This window comes from Podarcis gaigeae (genome assembly GCF_964106915.1).
Source record: "Podarcis gaigeae genome assembly, chromosome: 3".
NCBI classification, from domain to species: domain Eukaryota; kingdom Metazoa; phylum Chordata; class Lepidosauria; order Squamata; family Lacertidae; genus Podarcis; species Podarcis gaigeae.
Window position 1 is genome coordinate 90,884,981 of NC_139680.1, and position 22,428 is coordinate 90,907,408.

The 22,428-nt window shown below is 44.9% G+C and overlaps 1 protein-coding gene across 1 annotated transcript in view; it reads right to left on the reverse strand.

The window, feature by feature from the left end:
* MIXL1 (Mix paired-like homeobox) overlaps positions 1–22,428 on the reverse strand; it is a 58,102-nt gene extending 35,674 nt beyond the window's left edge. The window contains exons 1-2 of the mRNA XM_083729583.1: positions 22,410–22,428; positions 3,201–3,373 (exon numbers count right to left, since the gene is read on the reverse strand). Coding sequence (XP_083585709.1) covers positions 3,201–3,245 — 45 coding nt within the window. The 5' untranslated portion in view covers positions 3,246–3,373; positions 22,410–22,428. The remainder of the gene's footprint in view (positions 1–3,200; positions 3,374–22,409) is intronic.

Sequence of the window (22,428 nt, forward strand, 5' to 3'; positions counted from 1 at the left end):
GGGGGCAAAATGTAGACCCTATATTGGTATAATGAGCCCTGGACTGAGGATCTGTTGGTGGAGGAAGGGGTCCCAGGAATGAAAGAGGGCTGAGGGAGTTGACGAAAGTGCCAGAACACCTTGAGGCAATACAGAAACATGTGGTTTGTTCTCCCAGTCAGCAGCAACTTAGTACATGTTTTTGTAAGTTTGAGCTAGTCTAGTACAACATAGAAGGTTCACAGAGAAATAGGCATATTGAGAATCTCACAGCATTTTCTAGCTTCTATGAAACCATGAACAAATCTTTACTTCCCATTTTCTTTGGCATCTATAATCAATACATAGTATTATTTGGACATTTTGCATACTGCTTAATTAGTCATCTCTAGGGCATCTGCATTTCAATGTTGAGGTGACTGGAAGCCATATCTCATTCCCCCCCCCCCCAATGATTTGTTTTCCTCTTGTGCTTCTCTCTTAGGTGAACATGGAACCTCATATTCTCCTGGAATGTGCATTTAAAGGAGCACCAATTGATTTCTGCAACAAATTCTTCTCTTCAGATGCTTCATTCCTGCTCTGCAAACTACTCTTTCAATTGAAGCCCAGAAGGCTGGAGACTGAGGTCTTGTGCATCTCCCAAGGCAGTGAGAGAATGAATTGCACCTCCATTCACCAGAACTGCACCCTCTGGAATCTCCACCAGCTCACTAGCCTCCCTTGAAAGAGGTTCTCCAGGACCACCTGTGATTATAGGAGGCACTCTGCTTCTGAAAAGCCCTAATGGGTCTGGCTGGGACAGCGATCTCATCTCTCCCTTGGACAGCCAGAATCTCTTTGAATATTTCCTCCAGGACATCCAGCTGAAGTGGGACGTAGACACTGGACTTCCGATTCCTGTCACTCTGGTCCAATGGGCTATAGTGGCTCTCGGTTGCCCAGAGTTGCCAGGGGCAAGCTGGGTTAGCAAGGTTGCCTTACTCTCTCTCTGCCTTGAGGCCCAGCAGAACTGGAGGGGACTGTGTGAGGTGGATGGAGGTGGTGCTGGACTCTCCTCTAAGCAGAGGTGGACATCCTCTTCCAGCATGGGAAAGAGACACAGCCATTCCTAACTTCAGTGGTGTCAAAGGAATGGCAGACAGGAGTAATGTATTAACTAGAAATTTTGGGGTCTGGCTGGTGAGGCTGGCTGACAGTGTGCTTTGGTGGTGCTGTTACCTGAGGACGTCCTTGAAGGTCATCTCTAAAACATCCAACTGGAAGGGGCTGAAGGCTGTCCTCTTCCTTAGGTCAGATGACCCTGATCCACAGCAGTGCAGAATCCCTTGTTGTGGGATCCCTTGAGCTGCAGAAGAGAAGTGTTGGCTTTCCTCCCTCCCTTGACCAGCCCCCTGTCTTGAGGACTAGATACTTGGCAGAGCTAGAGGAACCCTGTGAAGTGGAGGGAAGAGAAACAATGTAGAGGTGGAGAGTCTCTTCTGGAACTGGGAAGATGTGTGAATCCATTTCTTGCTCCTGTTGCCTAGTGAAGTTCAATAGACCCCTGGAGCCTAGTAGGAAAAAAATAATGTATCTGTTGGTAGTACCAGTTGAACTGGATAACTAGGTGGGCAACTGAATATTTACCAGGTGTGCTGGTAGCTGGCTAAAATAGAGGAAGCAGAGCAGTGGGTGTAAATAAGGATCTGGAGGTGGACACCTCTTCCAGAGAACCATTCTCATTATTCGCCCTTTGAGCCTTTGCCCAGCAGGTCCAGAACCAGAGTGTTGGGGATGTAAGGAGGAGTGTGAGCACAGGAGTGCTCTTATGAAACCAGGTTGGCGGTCTTGAGCCCCCAATCCCCTCCTGTTCTTGGGCTCTGGCTCCCACCAGAAGCAGCCAGTGTGACCAATGTTCACAGGCGGTGGGCGATCCAGCCCAATCAGTCCCAAGTTACACTCCTGAGTGTGACGCAGTTAAAATCCCTGGGCCTTTTGGCCTTTTCCCTTCGTTCCCTCCCAAAGTGCCCCGTTCCCCATGCAAAACAAAAACCAAACCTGCCCTGAAATTCACCTGTGGAAAAGCACCCCCCCCAACCAAAAGCAAACGCAAGCAAGGAAAAAACCTCAGAGGAATTCCCCCTTCTCGTTCTGGAGCAGCATGCACAGAAATGCTGCCCTGCACACTTTCCTCTGCCTCCTCCGTGCATATCTGCTTCTCCCAGGGTGGTTTTTCCCAATTGCATGGACCAGTTCTGACATTGCTACCGCCCCTCAACAAAAATGTTAGTCCTCCAGAAGGCTAAAAATAATGAAATTTATTTTGTTCTGATATTTGAGGGGCTGACAGGCTCCTTGCTATGGACTGTTGAGTTGGTGGCAGGCTGGAGCTTGGAGGCTGCATATGTCTTGGCAGGTGAAGTGATAGGCCACAGCTTGGAGGAAGGGGAGGCAATGGTAGGCCGACATTTTGAACCTGAATGGCAGGTGTAAAGGCGGCTCTGGAAGACACATATTCTGGAGGGCAGTTCTCATGATTCTGGTTGCAGAACCAGAGCTGTTAGGAATGAGAGGAGGAGCATGAGCACAGCTGTTCTCAAGAAAGCAGAGATAGCGGACTTGAGTCTCCCACCGCCCCATGTTAATGGACTCCGGATTCCCATAAGGACTGGCCAGATGTGTGATGGCATAGTTTACTTACTTTCAGTTGATATTGTTCAAATGTCAGGCTTTATCTTGTAGTTGCAGTTACATTTGCAGAGAAAAGAAGCTTCAAACTTTCTACCTTGTGGCTTCAGTCCTCTGTAAAGGATGAGCCATGTGCTGCTGGCTAAGAGCATGGTCACCAAAAGGCAACACGTGATGGATCAGGAAACAGGAAATGTTGGACTTGAGTGCTCTGTGTATATATATCCCACAAGAAGCGCAACGTTGGCATGCTCTGCTTTCGCTGCTCTCCTTGCCCTCGAGGGAAGTAGGAAGGTGAGGCGGGGAGAGGAGCAGCCCCCCTGGAAGCTCTCCAGCCCTGCTTGCCTTGCTCAAGGAAGTTTCCCTTGCCCATCAAGCACAGGGGACGGGTGTCCCAAGAAAGGCTCCTAGGTTCCAGGGGCTGCAAGAGGCAGACCTGGAAGGGAGCTCCCAGGCGATTCTCCTCCTGTGCCCTCGATCCCTACCCGACGTCCTCCCCTCTCGCCTTTCTTCCTGGCAGAATTGGGACCATCTCACCCCCCGCAACTCACCTGGATGCGATCCTCAGGGATCTCAGTGAGGCAGGCCAGCAACATCCTCTTATAGTGACCGGGCTTCGGTCGCACCTTGAACGTCGTTTCCAGTACGTCCAGCTGGAAGTCTGAGAACTCAAACCTCGGCCTCCGGTCCGATGAGCGAAGACGGTTGCGCGTTGTCCTGATCTCTGCAGACGAGAAAAGCGGGTTGTTAAGCAGGCTGCGCTTTCCCTAAGTTGCCCCCTGCCCAGTCTGGAGCTGCTCTTGGCCTCAAAGGTGAGAGGAGGGAGGGGGAAGAGGAGCAGGTGTCTCCTGGGAAGAGAGGTGGAGGTCATTCTCAAAGGTGTGGAAATCCATCCCCTGCTTCTCTGGTCAGGAGGAGTGGTGGGCATGAAATGTGGGTGCAGAAGGTACAGGGGCCCTTTTAAAGGCATGGAAAGGATCTTCCAGCTCATTCATTGGGGTGTGTCCCCCCTCCGAAAAAAGCAGCAGAGCCAGTCAAGAAGCCTTCATCACACACACACACACACACACAGCCTGGCCACCTGAAGGTGAGGCTTCTCTGCTCAATGATTTTTGTTGTTTTTTCCTCCTCTCACCTTTCAGCGCACTTTGTGTGTATTTTGGTTTTAATTGTGATGCTTCTATGTATCTGTCTCTATGCCGCCTTGAGATCTATTGGATGTTAGCAGGCATTGAAATGAAATCAGATAGAGGTAAATGAATAAAACATTGCTAACTTCAGTTTTCAAAAATGGGTGTCTTGTAGTAAAAGGGAAAGCACAAAACTTGAAGCTACTAATTTTATTTTAAATTGCAATAATAAAAATTGCAACAATCTTGTGATTTCCATTTGTATTTGAGAAAGATAATGTTTTAGCAGACAAATCATTTTACATAATCTTGTGGATTGTGATGTTAACATTTAAGTCTCTTAAATTTCAATTCCAGGCACATCACTTTGCAGATTTTGACACCAATTTCTTCAAGTCAAGTGCTGATGTTTAGGCTTGTTCTTTTGATATACAGTAGTTGCCAAGCTAACCAGTCTCTATGGAAACATTTGTTGTTAATAATTTTTATTAAAGATTTTCTTGGTTTACAAATGTACGTGCATTGTCCCTTTTTCTCCAGTTGTATTTTCTACAGAATCATTACCTGCTCTCTTAAACAATCCAGTAGTAAAATCGGCAGCAACTAAGCCCTTGGAAACCTTTGGAAACCACTTCCTAACAACAAAGGAACATGGCAAAGGGATGGTATCAGCAATATAGAAAACACTGCTCCAAAATCCCACAAATCCCCTCAATGTAATAATAAAAAGGGAGGATGACATAGGCTATGAGATTAACCCCACCCACTGGACCAGAATGTGGGCTAAACCTCCCTCTAAATCTGTATTGGCAAAAAGGAAAGAAACTCTCAGATGGTACCTAACACCATGGAAATTAGCGCTAATACACCCAGGAACCTCACAAAAATGCTGCAGAGGATGCACCTCCACAGGCACATACCTCCACATGTGGTGGGAATGTCCCAAAATCCATCTCTTCTGGACACCAATCATACAAGAACTATGCAAAATAACTAAGCAATTAGACGTCGCCCTGGAACTGGCCCCACTAAACATATTCCAAGCTCATGCCCACTCATATCATAAAGAGCCCATAACCCACCAACTATCAGAAGCGTCCTAGACAAACACAGGAGAGGCCTGTCAGGAGTAAGCTTTGACCAATGGTATCAAATAGTATGGGAAACAGCATTATTAGTAAAACTAACCAATAAACTGAAACTGACAGGGGGACAAATAGAAGAAGATGCCTTCACCCCTGTATGGTTCCCCTTTATCACATACAGTCATACCTCTTGTTACATTTGCTTCAGGTTGCGTCCTGCAGCAACCTGGAACGGATCCCATTTGCAACCAGAGGTACCACTGTACACAGCCAAACAAGACAAGAATCCGTCAACAGCTTACAAATCAATCTGTAACCTGATCCAAACACACACACACACACACACAAAACCAAAGCTCGCTACAGCCAACTCAAATCCCACACATACACTAAGAAGAAGCATTGGCACCCCACCCCACTCACCACTCCCCCTCTTTCCCCCACTTTTCTTCCTAACCTAACACTATATGCAACACTAATGTCTCACAACAAATGAAACTGATCTGTAGAACACTCAACTTGAAAGAAGAGACAATGCACGTATTTTTGTAAACGAAGAAATCGTTAATAAAAATATATTTTTTAAAAAGAATAATTACATTTGTTGTGAGCCTATGTAAGATTCTTGTATTCATCTATAGGGTGTCTGGATCTGACCTGCACATGTTACCTTCACAGCAGGCCTGTAGTGTAGGATTGGCTCAAAGAGCATCCTGAGTGAGGCTTGAAAGCTCATTAGCCTGGATTCTTGCAGCAGGCAAAGCAAAAAGAAAAAGAAAAAAAGACAGTCACTATAAATAAAGTCAATGTCTGAAAGTAAATATTGTATGTTTTCTAAGCTGGTTTTAGTCCTGTTCTTAGGGAACTGTGGAGAATGAGTGATTTATTATTTTCAGGCACATGTGCATTATTGGTCAAGCCACTCCTCCAGAAAATTCCTGTTCATTTAAAAAAAGAGGGAGCTTATTATGGACCAACAGGCGTGGAAGACGTTGAACTATGTTGATAAAACGCTGTAAAATAAGTACTTGGCAGTGTCATCTGAAAGTACTGCCTACAACTGACCCAGCTGTAGAAGACTGTCAAAGATGGGCCACCAAATTGCTCATCCTCCGCGTTTGAATTCCTTTTGGCATATTTTGTGGAGGGGCTGAGGGAGTCCAGGGGCAGTTAAACCATTGGCTGATGTTCACTTGCAACCCTGTTCCTCCAATCTGAAGCTGCAGGTGGTTCAAGTCCTTTTCCACAGGATTTTTGCAGTCTTCCAGGGAGGCAGAATGGCTCTCACTTTCTGGGAGGACACAATTTGGTTTGTACTAACACTCACCTGCACCATGACATCCCATGTAGGTCTGTTCTGTTTATTTGTGTGTGTGTGTTTATCTCCTTGAGTTCTATTTTTGTTGTTTGGGTTATTTGGAGATTTATTTATTTTTAACTTTTAAAAAGCACCTGCACTATCCAGCCTTCTCTTCAGATGTCGAGATGTGTGTTCAGAGGCAAATATTGAATTCTGAAAGCATCAACTGAGAAACCTCCTTGCATCCGTACATGGAGGGCTTCTTTAAGTACCTCTATTTTAGCTGTCTAATCCTCCTCTCAACAAGGGTGCTAACTTGAATAAAATATTTGGGGGGGGAGGTAAGCCCCACCCTACATAATCAATCACATGATGGGGTGTGCGCACACCCCTTTTGAATGGCAGTGCCCATCAACTTGGGAGGTGGGCGTAGCCTCCTCAAATATTTCATTGGGGGCGTCGAAGACCCCTAGGCTGGCTCCTGGGCACCAGGCCCTGCCTAGCGATTTTGCTGACAAAAGCGCCGTCTGGGTTGCAACCGAGTACAAAGCGAGGTTCATGAAACCGAGCAGAAACTGTTGAATGGGGAGTTGTTTATCCCCACCCCAAAAAAAAAAACAACCCGGGGAATCCGGACTTTGGCCTTTCACTTGATGTGTCCCCGGAGTCCCGATCTGGAAAATGGGGGGGGGGGGTAGGCAGCAGAGAACAACCCCAGGAGCCCGGATCTCTCTTTCTAGGGGGTGGCGGGGCAGTCCGTGGCAGGGATGCAGAGAGGGGGGGCTCTCCAGGTGTGGGTGGACTAGAATCGGGACCAGCCAGCATGACCAGTGGTCAGAGGCAATGGAGTCCCACACATCTTCAGGGCTCCAGCTTCGCCACCTGTTCCCTAGGGATTGAAAGGAGGGGGTGTGATTTAAAAAAAAACAACCAGTCCATTTAACGATTTGATTGTCAACTCTGAATTCTGCAACTGAAATGTTTCCACGATTTCAAGATGGACTCTGGAAATCTTGCTGGCTGCTCGGTTTGGTTTTATTTATTATGCGGCTTAATTATTTCTCAATATTTTATTAAAAGGTATGCAAAGGGAGACAGATATTTTAAATGGGGGGAAAGGAGGGATTTGTGGCAGAAGCTTTTGTGGTCAGGTGCAAAGGAATTATGGCTTCTTTGGAAGATGCTCTCTGAGGAATTCTTTCCTTCCCGTCCGGCATTTTATTTCAACATTCCTTTAGTTTTTCCATTTGCAATCCTATACTCAGAAGCAAGCTTCAATGTGTCCCTTAGGGAAGTTGGCGCCTGGGTCCTGCCTTTTGGTTTCAGGAATCTTTCCCTGCAGTGTGGCCCAGTCATTTATGGAATATTAAGAGCATAGACAGAAAAAAGGTTTTGTTGTCCTGGGAGTTTGTTGAAACAATGTTATAGTTTTTAGAACTTATCTTTTGTCTGTGTGTTTTCTTCTTCTTTTTTAAATTTATAACACACACACCCCGGTGGCTTCACGGTACAGAGCATCTTATAAATTTATTAAGCAACAATAATTAAAACTAATAACTACCGTCTGGCCGCTCCTCTTTAAACCCGATAGAGCTTGCACCCCAGTTCTCGACCCCGCTTTGCTTGAAAGCCTTTCTCACAACAGAGACGCTGCCTGTACTTTTGTTACCCGATAAAATATTTTAATAAAAAGCATTTAAAAGAAAAAGAGCGACACCCATTTTCTCTCCAATGCCAAAAATTTCCGGAGATGTCAGGTTCACACCGCTGCTCTTCAGCATTTGTTTATTTTTTCTTCCTGGAAGGCGCGGTCAAAGGATCGTGCTATTGTGATCCGGTGGACGCAAGAGAGGACTTGTACGCCAGAGGGGCTTGTTTGCTTCCCTCCATTTACTGAATTCAAGTTTAATAAAGTGTAGTTTGTTTCCTCAGACCATCACATTGTAGCAAGAGTTTTTCTCTAACGTTGCGCACTACACATAAGTGGACCTTCAGGGCATTGTTACAAAATTTCACCTTTACTATGTTCCTATTTTCTTTTTGGAAACGAAAACGAAGACGACATTTGGCATAAAATGCCTTCGAAATTGCATATTGAGGTGTGTGTATTAACCCGGAAAGGGTTAATAAAACACGCCGACTTTTCTTCATAGAGAGATGGTCAGTGAAAGTTTAAGAAAGTGTCGGTAGGTTAGAACAAACCATATGCCAAGTTGTTTGAAGACAGTTCCCTAACAAATAGCACTTTCCTTGCAGTTTTGTTTTTTTAAAACGTGTACGGTAGTTTATGTTAGTTCTCAGTTGTAATACAGCTTTGCCATTTCAGTTTACAGAACATTAATTAAATATATAGTTTCTGTTGTTGGTAATTGAAAATAAAAATAATCGCTCGTTGAAGGAATAGAAATTGTGTCGGCTCCTTAATATTGTGGGAATGTTTTGGAAGATAGGAGAGGATCTAGATTAGGCCAATTCAGGCACTTCACCGCCAATTCCATAGCCTTGCAGATTTGTAAATTGGTTTGTGTTGCAATGAGGAGTTAATCAAGTATAATTAGCAAGTTTTCAGTCAGCTACTGAGGCTTGGCAACGGGCTGCCAATCATTCTGATTCGATTGTCTTCCTCAATGAAGAGATAACATGAGTCAAGCTCCTACGTGCTCCAAATACAGCAGGCTGAAATAACTCCGGATGGACTCGCCCAAGCACAGTTCAAATTCATGGAAGAGAGGCAGCCGCCTAGGGCGACAGACCTCAGGGCCACACACAGACCTTTGAGGCGCACAGTTTTATATAGACTGGCTTTTCTTATATTTTATAAATTTCTGACAATGTTTTACTTTTATATAAAGAGCTGGAAGGTTTCCAAAGTCTATGCTGCCATAAAGATTGCTTCTCACACTTTCAGTTGGAAAGTGGTGAATGCGGTTTCTCAATACTCAAAGCTATAAAAACTTACACACGCTCAACAATGTTGCAAAAAAGGCTGATTTGCCTGGCAACTATATTAATGGAACATGGCTGAACATCAGCACATGAACTTGAAGGAATTGTTGACCACATTTGCAAAGGAAAAGAAAACACTCAAAGAGATTTTTGATGTGCTTGGAATTGAAACTTTTAAAAGACTTAAATTTTAACATCACAGTTCACAAGATTGTTCGAAATTATTTGTGCACTAATACATGCTCTTTTATCTTTGAGAAACATAATCACAGATTGTTGTATTATTTATTATTGGCATTTAAAATACATTTAACAGTTTCAAGCTTTGTGCTTTGCATTTTTTCTACAAGACGACTGTTTTTGAAAATCGAATGGGGCGTCATGGTGGTACAACTAGTTAGTTAGCCTTGCCTAGGGTGTAAAATAGCCTGGCATTGACACTGAGTAAACTCATACCCTTCCTACTAGCTCTGTTTGTAACAAAATACTCCGTGACCCCTTTGATCTGGTGCAGGCTGAACTCTCTCTGTACAGACTCTTCCAGACAAGTGTATTGCACAGAGACTAGCTCATTGAACTCTGAAATCACCTACATTTCTATAGCCAATTAGCCCCCTTTTGAGACTGTTGCTGGAGGCATTTCACACTCATGACAATGCCAAGGGAGAGTGCCGTGTGTCTCAAGTTCCAGGTTAGGCTGCCATCCTGGCAGAGTTAAGACAGAAAGATGATACTCAACCAGGGCTGGGTTAGAAAGATTTTAGTACCTCTCTATAGGCAATTCAAAATAAGCTCAATACTAAACCGTAAAATAAAATAATACATGATTTGTTCCAACACATGTCAGGTTCTGATTTCCACACATTATTTCTTTAGTAGGATACCTCCTGGTTTAGGATACATTATAAAAAGAGAACAGAAAAATAGTGGAAAGAGTGTGTAATGACATCTAACGAATTTCTGATTTCCCCCATTATGACTTCTCTTTCTTTCTTTCTTTCTTTCTTTCTTTCTTTCTTTATCAGATTAGTTCAAAAATAAATTATCGTTTTCTCAGCTGCTCCTGCTTTGCTTGGCACTCTCTTCATGTGCTTAGCCTGCCTACTGGATAATCCAGTACAGGACTCAGAAAAAGCCAGCGCTTCTGCACACTCAGAGCTTCCATGCACATTCTTTCAGCCTCCATGGAAGGGAAGCAATGGGAACAGTCAAAGCTCAAGGGTATATTCCAGCTAGGCCAGGGGTCTGCAACCTTTAAGACAAAAAGAGCCACTTGGACCCATTTCCGAAGAAGAAAAAAAACTGGGAGCCGCAAAACCATTGCGACATTTAAAACAAATATATCTCCAGAGCCGCGATCTGACAGCGGGTGGGAAGGTGACGTCGGGACAGTGCGTGACTAACGCACGCACCGCCCCCATGCGACATCACAGCCAGTACAGCGCCCGTCACAGTGGGGAGTGTCAGGGCGCACAATGCGCCTCCTCCCCTCGCTAGTATCCGCCCCGGAGCCGCGGCAAAGGTGTAAAAGAGCCACATGCGGCTCCGGAGCCGCGGGTTGCAGACCCCTGAGCTAGGCCAAAGTGCCCAAGGTGAGGGCAGAGCTTTGATCTCAGATTATTTCCTTCGTAGCTTCCAAACGTGGAGGAAAAGCTTTTGCTGCAATGTGATGCTTTGCGGCAAACTACTGAACTTGATAGATGCGGGTGGCGCTGTGGGTAAAGCCTAGGGCTTGCCGATCGCATGGTCGGCAGTTCGAATCCCCGCGGCGGGGTGAGCTCCCGTTGTTCGGTCCCAGCTCCTGGCCACCTAGCAGTTCGAAAGCACCCTTAACTGCAAGTAGATAAATAGGTACCGCTTTATAGCGGGAAGGTAAACGGCGTTTCCGTGTGCTGCACTGGTGCTGACTCGCCAGAGCAGCTTGGTCACGCTGGCCACGTGACCCGGAAGTGTCTCCGGACAGCGCTGGCTCCCGGCCTCTTAAGTGAGATGGGCGCACAACCCTAGAGTCGGACACGACTGGCCCGTACGGGCAGGGGTACCTTTACCTTTACTGAACTTGAATTCCATCAATGGAGAGAAGCGAGTCTGTAGCTGGAGGGGAGATCTGGTGTGCAAGGTCTCTCACCAGCTCACAAAATGCAGGCTCCAAGCCAGTGGCATAGCCTGCGTTGACAATACCTGGGTCAAGGCAAGGATGGCGCTCCCTAACCTATTTGCAGGGATCATGCGGAAGACAAGAGGATACTTCTTTGAGCCCCTGCACGGTTGTTCCTCATGGAGGTCACCTGCCAGTCATTGTGTTCACCCTCTCAGCTCAGTCAGCTCCCAGTGTGAACTGTGGCTGGCGCTCCTTGGTGGGCTTGGTGATTTCCCAGCAGCACCAGAGCTGCAGCTGCAGCAGCAGGCCTAGGAGGAGGGTGGTGGAGAGCAGCTTGAGTTGCCAAGCGCAGCCCTTTCCCAGCTGCCTCTCCTTGGCTGCGCAGTGCAAGGGTGGGCACCAGCAGGTCCTGGGCAAGCAGACAGCTCTCCTTTCCATGCTCTCATCACAGGGTACATGGCATGCCCAACGACACATGCTGGAAGGGAGACCCTGGAGAAGGACCAGGGAAAAGTCTGGGCGCTAGCTGGTGGGAGTTCCACCTAGTGGTGGGTATCTCTTTGCTGAATGTGTCTCTGAAAAAATTTACACATCACTTGGGAAGGCAGGCAAACTACCGTATTTTTCGCCCTATTGGACGCACCGGCCCATAGGACACACCTAGTTTTTTTGGGCGGAAATAAAGGGGGGAAATTATTCCCCCCCCCAGCCACAGATGTCTGCCCGAAGCGTTTTCGGGTTGCGCTCCATGGCGACCTGGAAGTAATGGAACACGTTACTTCCAGGTTTCATTGATCGCACATGCGCAGATGTTCAAAATGATGTCACACACATGCACAGAAGTGGCAAATCATGACCTGCGCATGCGAAGACACGGGTTGCGTTCTCTTCAGGATGCAAATGGGGCTCCGGAACAGATCCTGTTTGCATCCAGAGGTTCCACTGTATCAGTGTACTGGAAGAAGCAAAGATCACCAGTGTTGAACCAATGATTCTTCAACATCAGCTTCGTTGGACTGGTCATGTTGTGCGGATGCTTGATGATCGTCTTCCAAAGCAACTACTCTATTCCAAACTTTAAAATGGAAAGCGTAATGCTGGTTGCTAACAAAAGAGGTTTAAAGACTGTCTGAAAGCAAATCTAAAAAAATGTAGCATAAACACTGAAAACTGGGAAACACTGGCCTGTGAGCACTTTACCAAAGAACAGCCTTTACCAAAGGCTTTGAAGACACTCAAATTCAGAACACAAGGGAGAAATGTGCTAAGAGGAAGGCATGCTTGGAAACCAATGTCCCCACTGTGGAAGGACGTATGGAGAAGAAGAAGAAGCTGGCTGTGAGGAGAAGGAGGCACTGCTGCGGCTCTGAAGGTCTAGCCCAGGTGCGGCCTGCCTTTCTGCAGTAGCCCTGCACCTAGGTGAGGCAGCCTGTCATAGGGATGCTCGGTTGTGCCCCTCAGAATTCTGCGCCCGTGGCCACTGTCCCCATTGCCCCCCATGCTATGCCATTGCTCCAAACCTAAGGCACAGGCTGTTGAGAGGCTGTTAAGAGACTCCAGCTTTGGAGTAAACAAGCCTTAGACAGGGCTGCAGAACACATCAACTGCAGGCAATGTACTGTATTTTTTGCTCTATAAGACTCACTTTTCCCCTCCTAAATAGTAAGGGGAAATGTGTGTGCATCTTATGGAGCGAATGCAGGCTCTGCAGCTATCCCAGAAGCCAGAACAGCAATAGGGATTGCTGCTTTCACTGCGCAGCGAACCCTCTTGCTGTTCTGGCTTCTGAGATTCAGAATATTTTTTTTTCTTGTTTTCCTCCTCCAAAAATGAGGTGCATCTTGTGGTCTGGTGCGTCTTATAGAGCGGAAAATATGGTAATTTACTTGCACTTAACTATGCTTTGGATTTCAGCCTGAGAATTCCTGCTTCGAGAGAACACCAAAGAGCATTATTGTTCTGTTCATTGCGGTCCTACTTTTAATAAATACACCTTTAATTGAGTTGAATCAATCTTTACATTATCTTTTGCGGAAAGAAGCTGAAATTGCATAATTTGGGACAAAATATCAGGTGCAGAGTCAACTTTTGTGTTCCGCTCCTACCTTGGAGATTCATGTTTTCCCAAAACAAAATTGCTGCTTGGGGAAACTTAGGTTTTATTCTGAACAGACCCACTGAAATTAATGGACGTAAGCTAGTGATGCACATTCATATCAATGGAATTACTACTACTGGATAATATGATGGTTCCTCTGGGAAGATTATTTATCAAACTGCTTTTGGAAAGAGCACTTGATAGGAATATAGGGAGACAGTATTACATCACAATCCAGGACATGTCTACTCAAAAGTAAGCCCCACTGAGTTCATTGAAACTTCCTCCCATGTAAGCCTGTCTGCCAATGAGTTGGTTCTGCCTTGTGGTTGGTCCCAAAGAATGGGTCCCTTTGGATGATGATGGAGGAAGCTTTCTGGGGAAGCATCTTGAGCCCTTTCTCAATGCAAGAAGCTTTCATTGGATTAGGATAAACAATCGGGGGGGGGGATGGCTCAAGGGCAGGGGTGCAAATGGGACAGTCCACACTTTTTTAGCATTCCATAAAAAATTATTTCACACAAAGTGAGTTCTATAATTGGTGTGCACCCACCTAGTGATCTAGTTTAAAAAGCGGTGCCTGACCAAAGCCCTGCTCAGCTGATCTCAATTCCTCTTTCTCACTTCTTTGTCATTTTTACCTAGAGAGATAAGACATCTTTGTTTCTCAGCAAGTGAGACATGCAAAGAGCAAGCCCGGCTCTTTCCATCTCCATTTTTGTTAGATCAAACATGTATCTATTTCCTTTCATCAACTTGGCTTTCTTCTTTTCCTGAACTCCCATGTGATTGCATCTAAGGATAAAGTGTGATCCTCTAAGCAGGTATTTACTGTGAAATTCAATGTCTGATGATGCATTTAAACTTCAAATGCCACCACAGGAATTTGAGGGAGCAAAATGGTTGGATGGGAGGTGGTCCTGCTCTTGATGGGATTATACTCTCTCTCAAGGAGCAAATATGTAGCTTAAGGGTATTTCTGGATCCTTTGTTGTTGCCTGAAGCTCAGGTGGCCTCAGTGGCACCAAGTGTCTTCTATCAGCTTTGACTAGTGGCCCAGCTGCATCCATATTTGGACAGAGATAGCTTGCCTTCTGTCTTCTGTGCTATGATAACCTCTAGGTAAGTTTATTTCAATATGTTCCACATAGGGCTGCCTCTGAAGATGGTGTGGAAACTTCAGCTAGTGCAGAAGTCAGCAGCCAGGTTGCTCACAGAGACAAGACAATTTGAGCATATTACACCGATCCTGGCCCAACTGCACTGGCTGCCAGTTAGTTTACAGGTCCCATTCAAAGTGCTGATTTTGACCCATAAAGCTTTAAATGGCTCAGGATCACAATATCTCAAGGATGCCCCTCTCTTCAACCCGGACCCTAGAATCACCCTCTGAGGCTTTTCTTCATGAGCCTCCTATGCAGGCGATCTGGAAGGTTGGAGCAACACGAGAATAGGCCTTTTCTACAGTGGCCCCCCATTTGTGGAATACTCTCCCCAGGGAGGTCCACTTGGTGCCTTCCTTATACACCTTTAGGCAAAAACATTTCTCTTCAACCTGGCCTTTGGTTGGTTAACATATTCTGCCCCTTTTACCTGTGTTTGTGAGAAGGGGGTTATAGCGGTTTTTTCATTCTTGATTTTTATTATGTATTTTACATTTTTGTATTGTCTTTTTATGTTGTGAACCGCCCTACAAATGAAGGGCAATGTACATTTTTACTCATGTCCACTTTATATCACTCCAACTGCAATCCTGTACTCACTTTCCTGGCTGTAAGCCAATTGACTTCAATGGGACTGACTTCTGAATAGGCACATATACATTTTATTGCACATTGGAAGCATTTTTAAAAGACACTACAAAGCAGTTAAATATTTAGATTTTGGAATTTCAATTTGCTCTTGAAATTTGAATGTTGCCATTCAAATGTTGGAGTACATAGTATTCCAAATGCAGGGGCACCATAGATTTGTATAACGGCATCATGATACTGGCAGTTTTATTTTCCATTCCATTCCCAATGATCCCTAGCATGGAATCTGTCTTTTCAATAGCCCCAGCATATTGGGTTGACATCTTCACTGAGCTATTAACTATCACTCCAAGATCTTGTTTCTGGTCTGTCACCTGGAGTCTGTATTCAGTAGCAACAGCTGGAGAGGCATCTGCAGTGCCTCCCATTATCCACATCGGGACCAGGGTGGCAGAGAAGTGTACCTATATTGTTTTTATTATCACCATTTCACAACTATGTTAAAGTCAAAGGACTTTTGTTGTTTCTTTTAATTGCTGCTCATCAAACTGTGGTTCAACAGCTGAAAACTTTAGATAATTTGCATTTACAAGGGCAAACATCCCCCCAAAAAAGTCTTTCTTTTTTTTTTACAGCATGCTTGCTCTTTGTATGCCTCACTTGCTGAGAAATTTTTTTTACAGCATTTTCTTTTAAATTTTTTTGCCATACGTCCAGGTTATCCTGGACATTTCGCCAATTTGGTAAAAATCCACCGGGACGCCATTTTGACAGTCCGATTCGCGGACGCATCTGGGAAATCTCGAATGTATGGCAGCCCTATGTAGGGACAAATCTAATGTACTGCAATATTGCAAAGAGAAACCACAGTCATTCAGCGCCATCTGCCGGAGTTTTATTTTTTACACTTCTACCTCTGATGTACAATGTACAATCAGCAGCTGCCAAAGCCATTTGGGCCATATTACTGTACATTTCTTTATGAAAGAAGTTAGGTACAGTGGCGTAGCGTGGGGGGTGCAAGGGGGGGCCGGCCGCACCGGGCGCAACATCTGGGGGTTAGGGTTAGGGGGCGCAAATCCACGGGTTAGGTGGCGCAAATTACTTGCCTTGCCCCGGGTGCTGACAACTCACGCTAAGCCACTGGTTAGGTATGTGTAGTATATACTTGTATGAATCTTTTGTGACATGTGCCTGATCCCATGCTGGGGATGTTCTTATGTTCCTTAATTCCTCTTTCGTTTGCATTTTGTTTTCTCTTTAAAAAACAAAACAAACCCATGCAACTCCCATAATCCTTGACCATTGTCCAGGCTTGCAGGGGCTGATAGGGGCTGCAGTTCAGTAACACCAGGAATCCCCAATGTTCTCCACACCTGGTCTAAAGCGTTCTGCTGTTTTAAATAAACAGTGTGCCAGGGGAACCGTTGCCCTTCAAGATTCCAGTTACACCTGTTTGGAGTACTAAGCAAGAGAACTCTTGCTAGAGGCTGGAGATGTCCCAAAATATTTGGCCCCCTGCCCAACGCACTTGTTCCTTTTAATGCTGAACTCTGTAGTCAGCACCTATCAGCTAAGCAGTCAAACAACGCTGCCTACAGGTGGTTTCTGCACAATTTGGGGACTCTACAGGTAGGCAGGAAAACAATTCATTTGTAAATTAAGGAAAGAAAAAAACCAGAGGAGCATGATGTGAGCTGAGCATACTGCAGGAAGGTCACCCTTAAGAGATGACCTTAAGGTCACCATTAAGAGATGGGATGGGAGGAGGAAAAGTTGGGATTTGCTCCTGTCCTGTAGTCATAAACCCTGAACTGGTTGGAATTATTTTCCAAAGCCTTGCTCCCTAACCTCCCCTGTGCCCCTTGCCTTATTTTTTGGACCTGTCCTTTCTCCCTTAGTATCAGCAGCAACAAGCAAGAACAGTGGGCAGACAGTGGATAAGAATTGTCACATTGGGGGGGGGGGTGTTGCCTGTTAGGATATTGATGTTCCGTTCCACCTAAACAGATGTGTGGAGCTGTTGTGTGTCACATGTCTGTTTACATTCCAGCACAGCTTGCTGGGAACTTCCGTTGTGTTTATAGCTTTTGCCTTATGCTTTTTGTTTGGACATGAAGGGGGGTAGACATGTTTTTCCTTTGTCCTGATGCTGAATAAAATGCCTGTAAATACGCTTCTCCAGTATTTTGCAGCAGAAAACAGGAATATTCTTGACTATGTCTTAGGTGGTGCTGGCCTTTTGAAAAAGGGAACAGGGCTCCTGTAGCCTTAAGAGTCCTGTAGAAGAGGGAATTTCAGCAGGTGTAGGGAATCAAGGCTATCCCAATACATTTTGCTGCCTCATGCAAATGATAGAACCTGGTAGACCAGGGTTCAAATCCCCAAACAGCCATAAAGCTCTCCACCCAACCTATTTCACAGGGTTGTTGAGGGGATGAAATAGAGAAGAGTGGGAACATAATATGCCATCTTGAGCTTCTTGGAGGAATGGTGAGATATAAATGAAATCATATATATATATTGGAAAGTTGTTTGTTCGCTGTGCATTTGGACCCCTCTTAAGATATTGTAACCACATTTTGTTTGATGACGGTTCCTGACATCAAGGTGCAGGATTGAGAAATAAGGGCTATTTTAGTTGGAACATATGCAGAAAAGCTCTGTGATTCAGTCTTACTGACAATTGCACCAGGTGCAAAAGCCAATCTACTTCAGTAGTATCTTCTGGCAGTGGCGTAGCGTGGGGGGTGCAGGGGGGGGCCGGCCGCACCGGGCGCAACATCTGGGGGTTAGGGTTAGGGGGCGCAAATCCACGGGTTAGGGGGCGCAAATTACTTGCCTTGCCCCGGGTGCTGACAACCCACGCTACGCCACTGCCTTCTGGACATCATACCAACCATATTTGTCTTTTGTTTGCCATATACCCTAGTCTAAATGGCCACTCTTGGAAGGCTTGCTTCTTTAGCTTCTAAAAGCCAAGGGCCCAGATATGATCAGGAGTATGATCAAATATGCCTTATGTACAACAAATGTGTTGTTTCTATAACATCCTGTGGCCCACCAAATGTTGTTGCACACCAACACCCCTCAGCCCCAGTTAACATGGCCAGTGGTGAGAGATGATGGAAGTTGTAGTCCAACACTCCCTTGGAGGACCACGGGTTCCCAGTTCCTGTTCAGTGGGCTCAACATTTTCTACCAGCATCCATACAAGTTCAGTTCAAATGCTTCCATTATTCTTACACAATATTTATTTCCAGGTTTTGAGATATTACAGAATGGGGTGAGTGGGTTGCACAGTCCATAACCCAGCCAAGCCAGGCACTCGAGGGCATTCTGCCTATCAGAATGACTTTGTAAAAAAATCTAAAGAGAAAAATTGTTCGAAGAATTCACTTGCTGGAGATTAAGTTTGCCACAAGAGGGCAGCCCCTTTCCAAAATCCAATCCGTTATTTTGTGAAGAACTGTACTTTTAAGAATAATAGAAAGCATAACTTTTGCTATCAAAAAAGTGCCATGTGCTCTGCCTGTTTTGATTGGAAGCCTTGTCTATTCATATGAATGTGTATAAAGTTATATCCAATTGTATAAATTGTATGTAATTTTTTATTCAATCAAACAAGTTCAAAGTAATAGTAAAAAGAGTCATAAAAGCAGGAAGAATAAAATTACAAGATAATAAAATATTATTAGTATTTATTTAGTATGTAAATTTTATTTTACCAGTATAACTGCATTATGAGACCTGTAGCTTAAGGAACTCGTTTGCACTTTCTTTTCCCTCCTCCCTCCCATTCCTCTTTCCTCATACGTCATGTATTTTTAGGCTGTGTAAATACTATACCTTTGAAGCACATTTCCCCCCTTCAAAGCATTCTGGCCACTGTAGTTTGTTAAGGGTTGCTGGGAACTCTTTGAACAGTAAATTACAGTGCCTAGAATGTTTTCAGGGAAATAATGTGTTTTGAATGTGCTTTGAAGAAGTTGTGTGTTGCAAATCATAGAATCATAGCATTGGAAGGGAACACGAGGATCATCTAGTCCAACCCCCTGCAATGCAGGAACCTTTTGCCCTATGTGGATCTTGAACCCAATACCCTGAGATTAAGAGTCACATGCTCTACTGATCCAGCTACCAACAAGTGCATACACATGACATTTTATTCTAGAATCAATGTAGAGCAGGTACAGTGGAACCTTGGTTCTCGAAATAAATCCGGTTTAGAAGCCCATTCGACTCCTGAAATGTTTGAAAACCAAGGCACTGTTTCTGATTGGCGCAGGCGCCTGGAAACAATAGCCGACAACCTCATCGGATGTTCAGCTGTCCAAAAACCGGAACACTTACTTCTGGGTTTTCAGCGTTCAGGAGCTGATTTGATCGTCAACTAAACCGTTCGAGAACTACGGTTCCACTGTTTTTTTCTATGTGATCCACAGACAATCTAGATCACTTTCCAAACCCACAAGAGTCTATTTTTTAAAGGGAGGAGGAATTCTTCTTTGAGACTGTGTACACTACGTCTTTAAAGCACATTCAAAGTACATTCTTTTGCTCAAAGAATTCGGTGCACAGAATTATAATTCCCCCTGCAACAGACTATAGATGCTTAAAAAGTATAGAGTGCATACAGCCTCAGACTGTTTTAGGACCAATTTTTGTAAACCACTCTTGAGGTCATTTGGGGATAAATGGTGTGGTACAAATGTGATAAATAAATAAACACATAAAGTGGCTGCAAGCATCCCCAGAAGTGATGGGTGATACGTTTTCTTGTGTCGAGAGCAGGAAGTGGGAAAATGCATTATTATGTGTCATAATAAAAATATCAAAAAAGGAAGGGGCGGGAGAAAGAGAGGGAAGGAGATGTGTGGCAATCTGCCTGTGTAAATACCTGCAGGATTGTTGGGCAAGTCATGGCAGCTTAGAGTTTACTTTGAGGGCAAGTCAGGAAAAAGCCGGTATTCTATGGAGGCAAATAAAAGACTGTATTATTTGATTCTAATTTCTGGGCTTCCAGGCCAACTTTGCACAGGACTGAGCACCACCTGGGAGATTCCTGCAGCTTCAGAAATTCATGCAATGCCTGGAGGTTTCTCTTTCCACCCACCCCCTTCCTTTTGTTCCAGGCAGGAAGTATAACTAGCAGTTTGTCCAGTCGGCACATGACGCCATCTCCCTTCCCAGTTATGTCTTAGACTGCGCTGAAATTAGAACTTAGGTACAAGTCATTTCACTGAGTTTTCAGAGAACACGCTAACAAGCATTCAAATCAGGGTGGGGAAATTGTGCCATCTCCACCCACGTTCTTGAACTACGACTACCATCATCTCTGCTCATTGGCCATGCTGGATGAGGTTGGCAGTTGATGGCTGGGCCATTAGGGTGAACTGGATGCTGCCCCACCAACCTCAGGGTGGCGCTGTGGGTTAAACCACAGTGCCTAGGACTTGCCGATCAGAAGGCTGGCGGTTCGAATTCCTGCAATGGGGTGAGCTCCCATTGCTCGGTCCCTGCTGCTGCCAACCTAGCAGTTCGAAAGCACGTCAAAGTGCAAGTAGATAAATAGGTACTGCTCCAGCGGGAAGGTAAACGGCGTTTCTGTGTGCTGTTCTGGTTTGCCAGAAGTGGCTTAGTCATGCTGGCCACATGACCCGGAAGCTGTATGCTCCCTCGGCCAATAAAGCGAGATGAGCGCTGCAACCCCACAGTCGGCCACGACTGGACCTAATGGTCAGCGGTCTCTTTACCTTTACCTTTACCTATATGTATATAGGTATATGTATATGTATATATATCAATATCACATATAAGTTCCAACAATCATTTTACATAATTTCTTATCTTATACACTATTTTAGACTTCTGTCAACTACCTCTGAAGATTTTCCATTCTTTATCACTTGTTCTGCATTTCTTAATTTCTCTATTACTTTTAATTGTCTTTAACTAATAATTCTTTTCAAAGTCTTCCATGCAATATTTCACAAAGTCCTCCTTACAGAACTTCTTGCAGTCCTACTAGCGTAATCTGTTTATCACAATTGCTTTTCAAATAGCTCAAATATTTACTCCAGTCCTCTAAGAATCTCTGATCCCGCAGGTTTCGAATCTTCCTTTTAATTTATCTAATTCTGCATAGTCCATTAATTTCATTTGCCATTCTTCTTTCATCGGTAATTCTTCTTGCTTCCATTTTTGTGCCAATAATAATCTTGCGGGTAATTCTTGACTATCATTAGTTTGTGTGGTTGATTCAAGTGCCTATCAGTGGTGTGGGGGACCTTTGGCCCTCCAGATGTTGATGAACTACTGTACAACTCATAAGAACATAAGAGCAGCCCGGCTGGATGAGGCCAACAGCCCATCTGGTCCAGCATCCTGTTTCCATGGGGACCAACCAGATACCTGCGGGAAACCCTCAAGCAGGGCCTGAGTGTACCAGCACTCTGCCCACTTGTGATTCACAGCAAATGGCATCCAGGGGCTTATTGCATCCAACAGTAGAGATAAAACATAGTCAGTGTGGCTAGTGGGCCTCCTCTCTGACCACTGGTCATGCTTGCTGGAGCTGATGGGAGTTGTAGTTCAGTAACATTTGGAGGGCCAAAGGTTCCCTGGCATAACAGACTTTTATGCTTGAACAACTGAAGTGGATTAAAGTGTGTCTGTTGCCCTAAGGCTGCATGCCCACTATGCCTTTAAGACACATTCAAAGCACATTCTTTCCCTCAAAGAATTTGGGCACTGTAGTTTAACTCTCATAGAGCTACAGTTCCCAGCAACCTTTAATGAAGTACACTGCCCAGAATTCTTTGAGGGAAAGAATGTGCTTGGAATGTGCTTTAAAGGTATAGCGTGTACACAACCTCATTCTCCCCCTCTTGTGGAACTAATTGGGGATAAAATGAGAATTAGTTGCTTTGCCATTGGTTCTGGCTCCACTACAGTTGGTATCCCTGCCTTCTGCACCAGCTGTTCCCAGTGGGCACCAGCCACAAACTGGACACATGTCCCCCACCTCTACATTAGGAGGACTCCAAGAATAAAGGGAAATAGCTACTGAAGTCATTCCCAAAGTTACATCTAAGGAAGGCTATCTGTTGCAAGAAATGTGGGTAGATAAATCAGGGCCTCTGCTCCTTCATGTTAACTTTTTCTCCCTTCTTTAGAAAGCAGTAGATTGTGGTTTTAGATAGAAATCCAATCACCCAGAAAGTGTTTGAGGCTGCATGCGGATTTGAACCAGAGTCTTAGTCCTGCATGACACACCACACTGTCTCTCTTTTAGGATCGCATTTAGCTCTTCCAACAAAAATACGTGAGGTAGGAATTCCTACCTCATGTGACTTCAGAGGC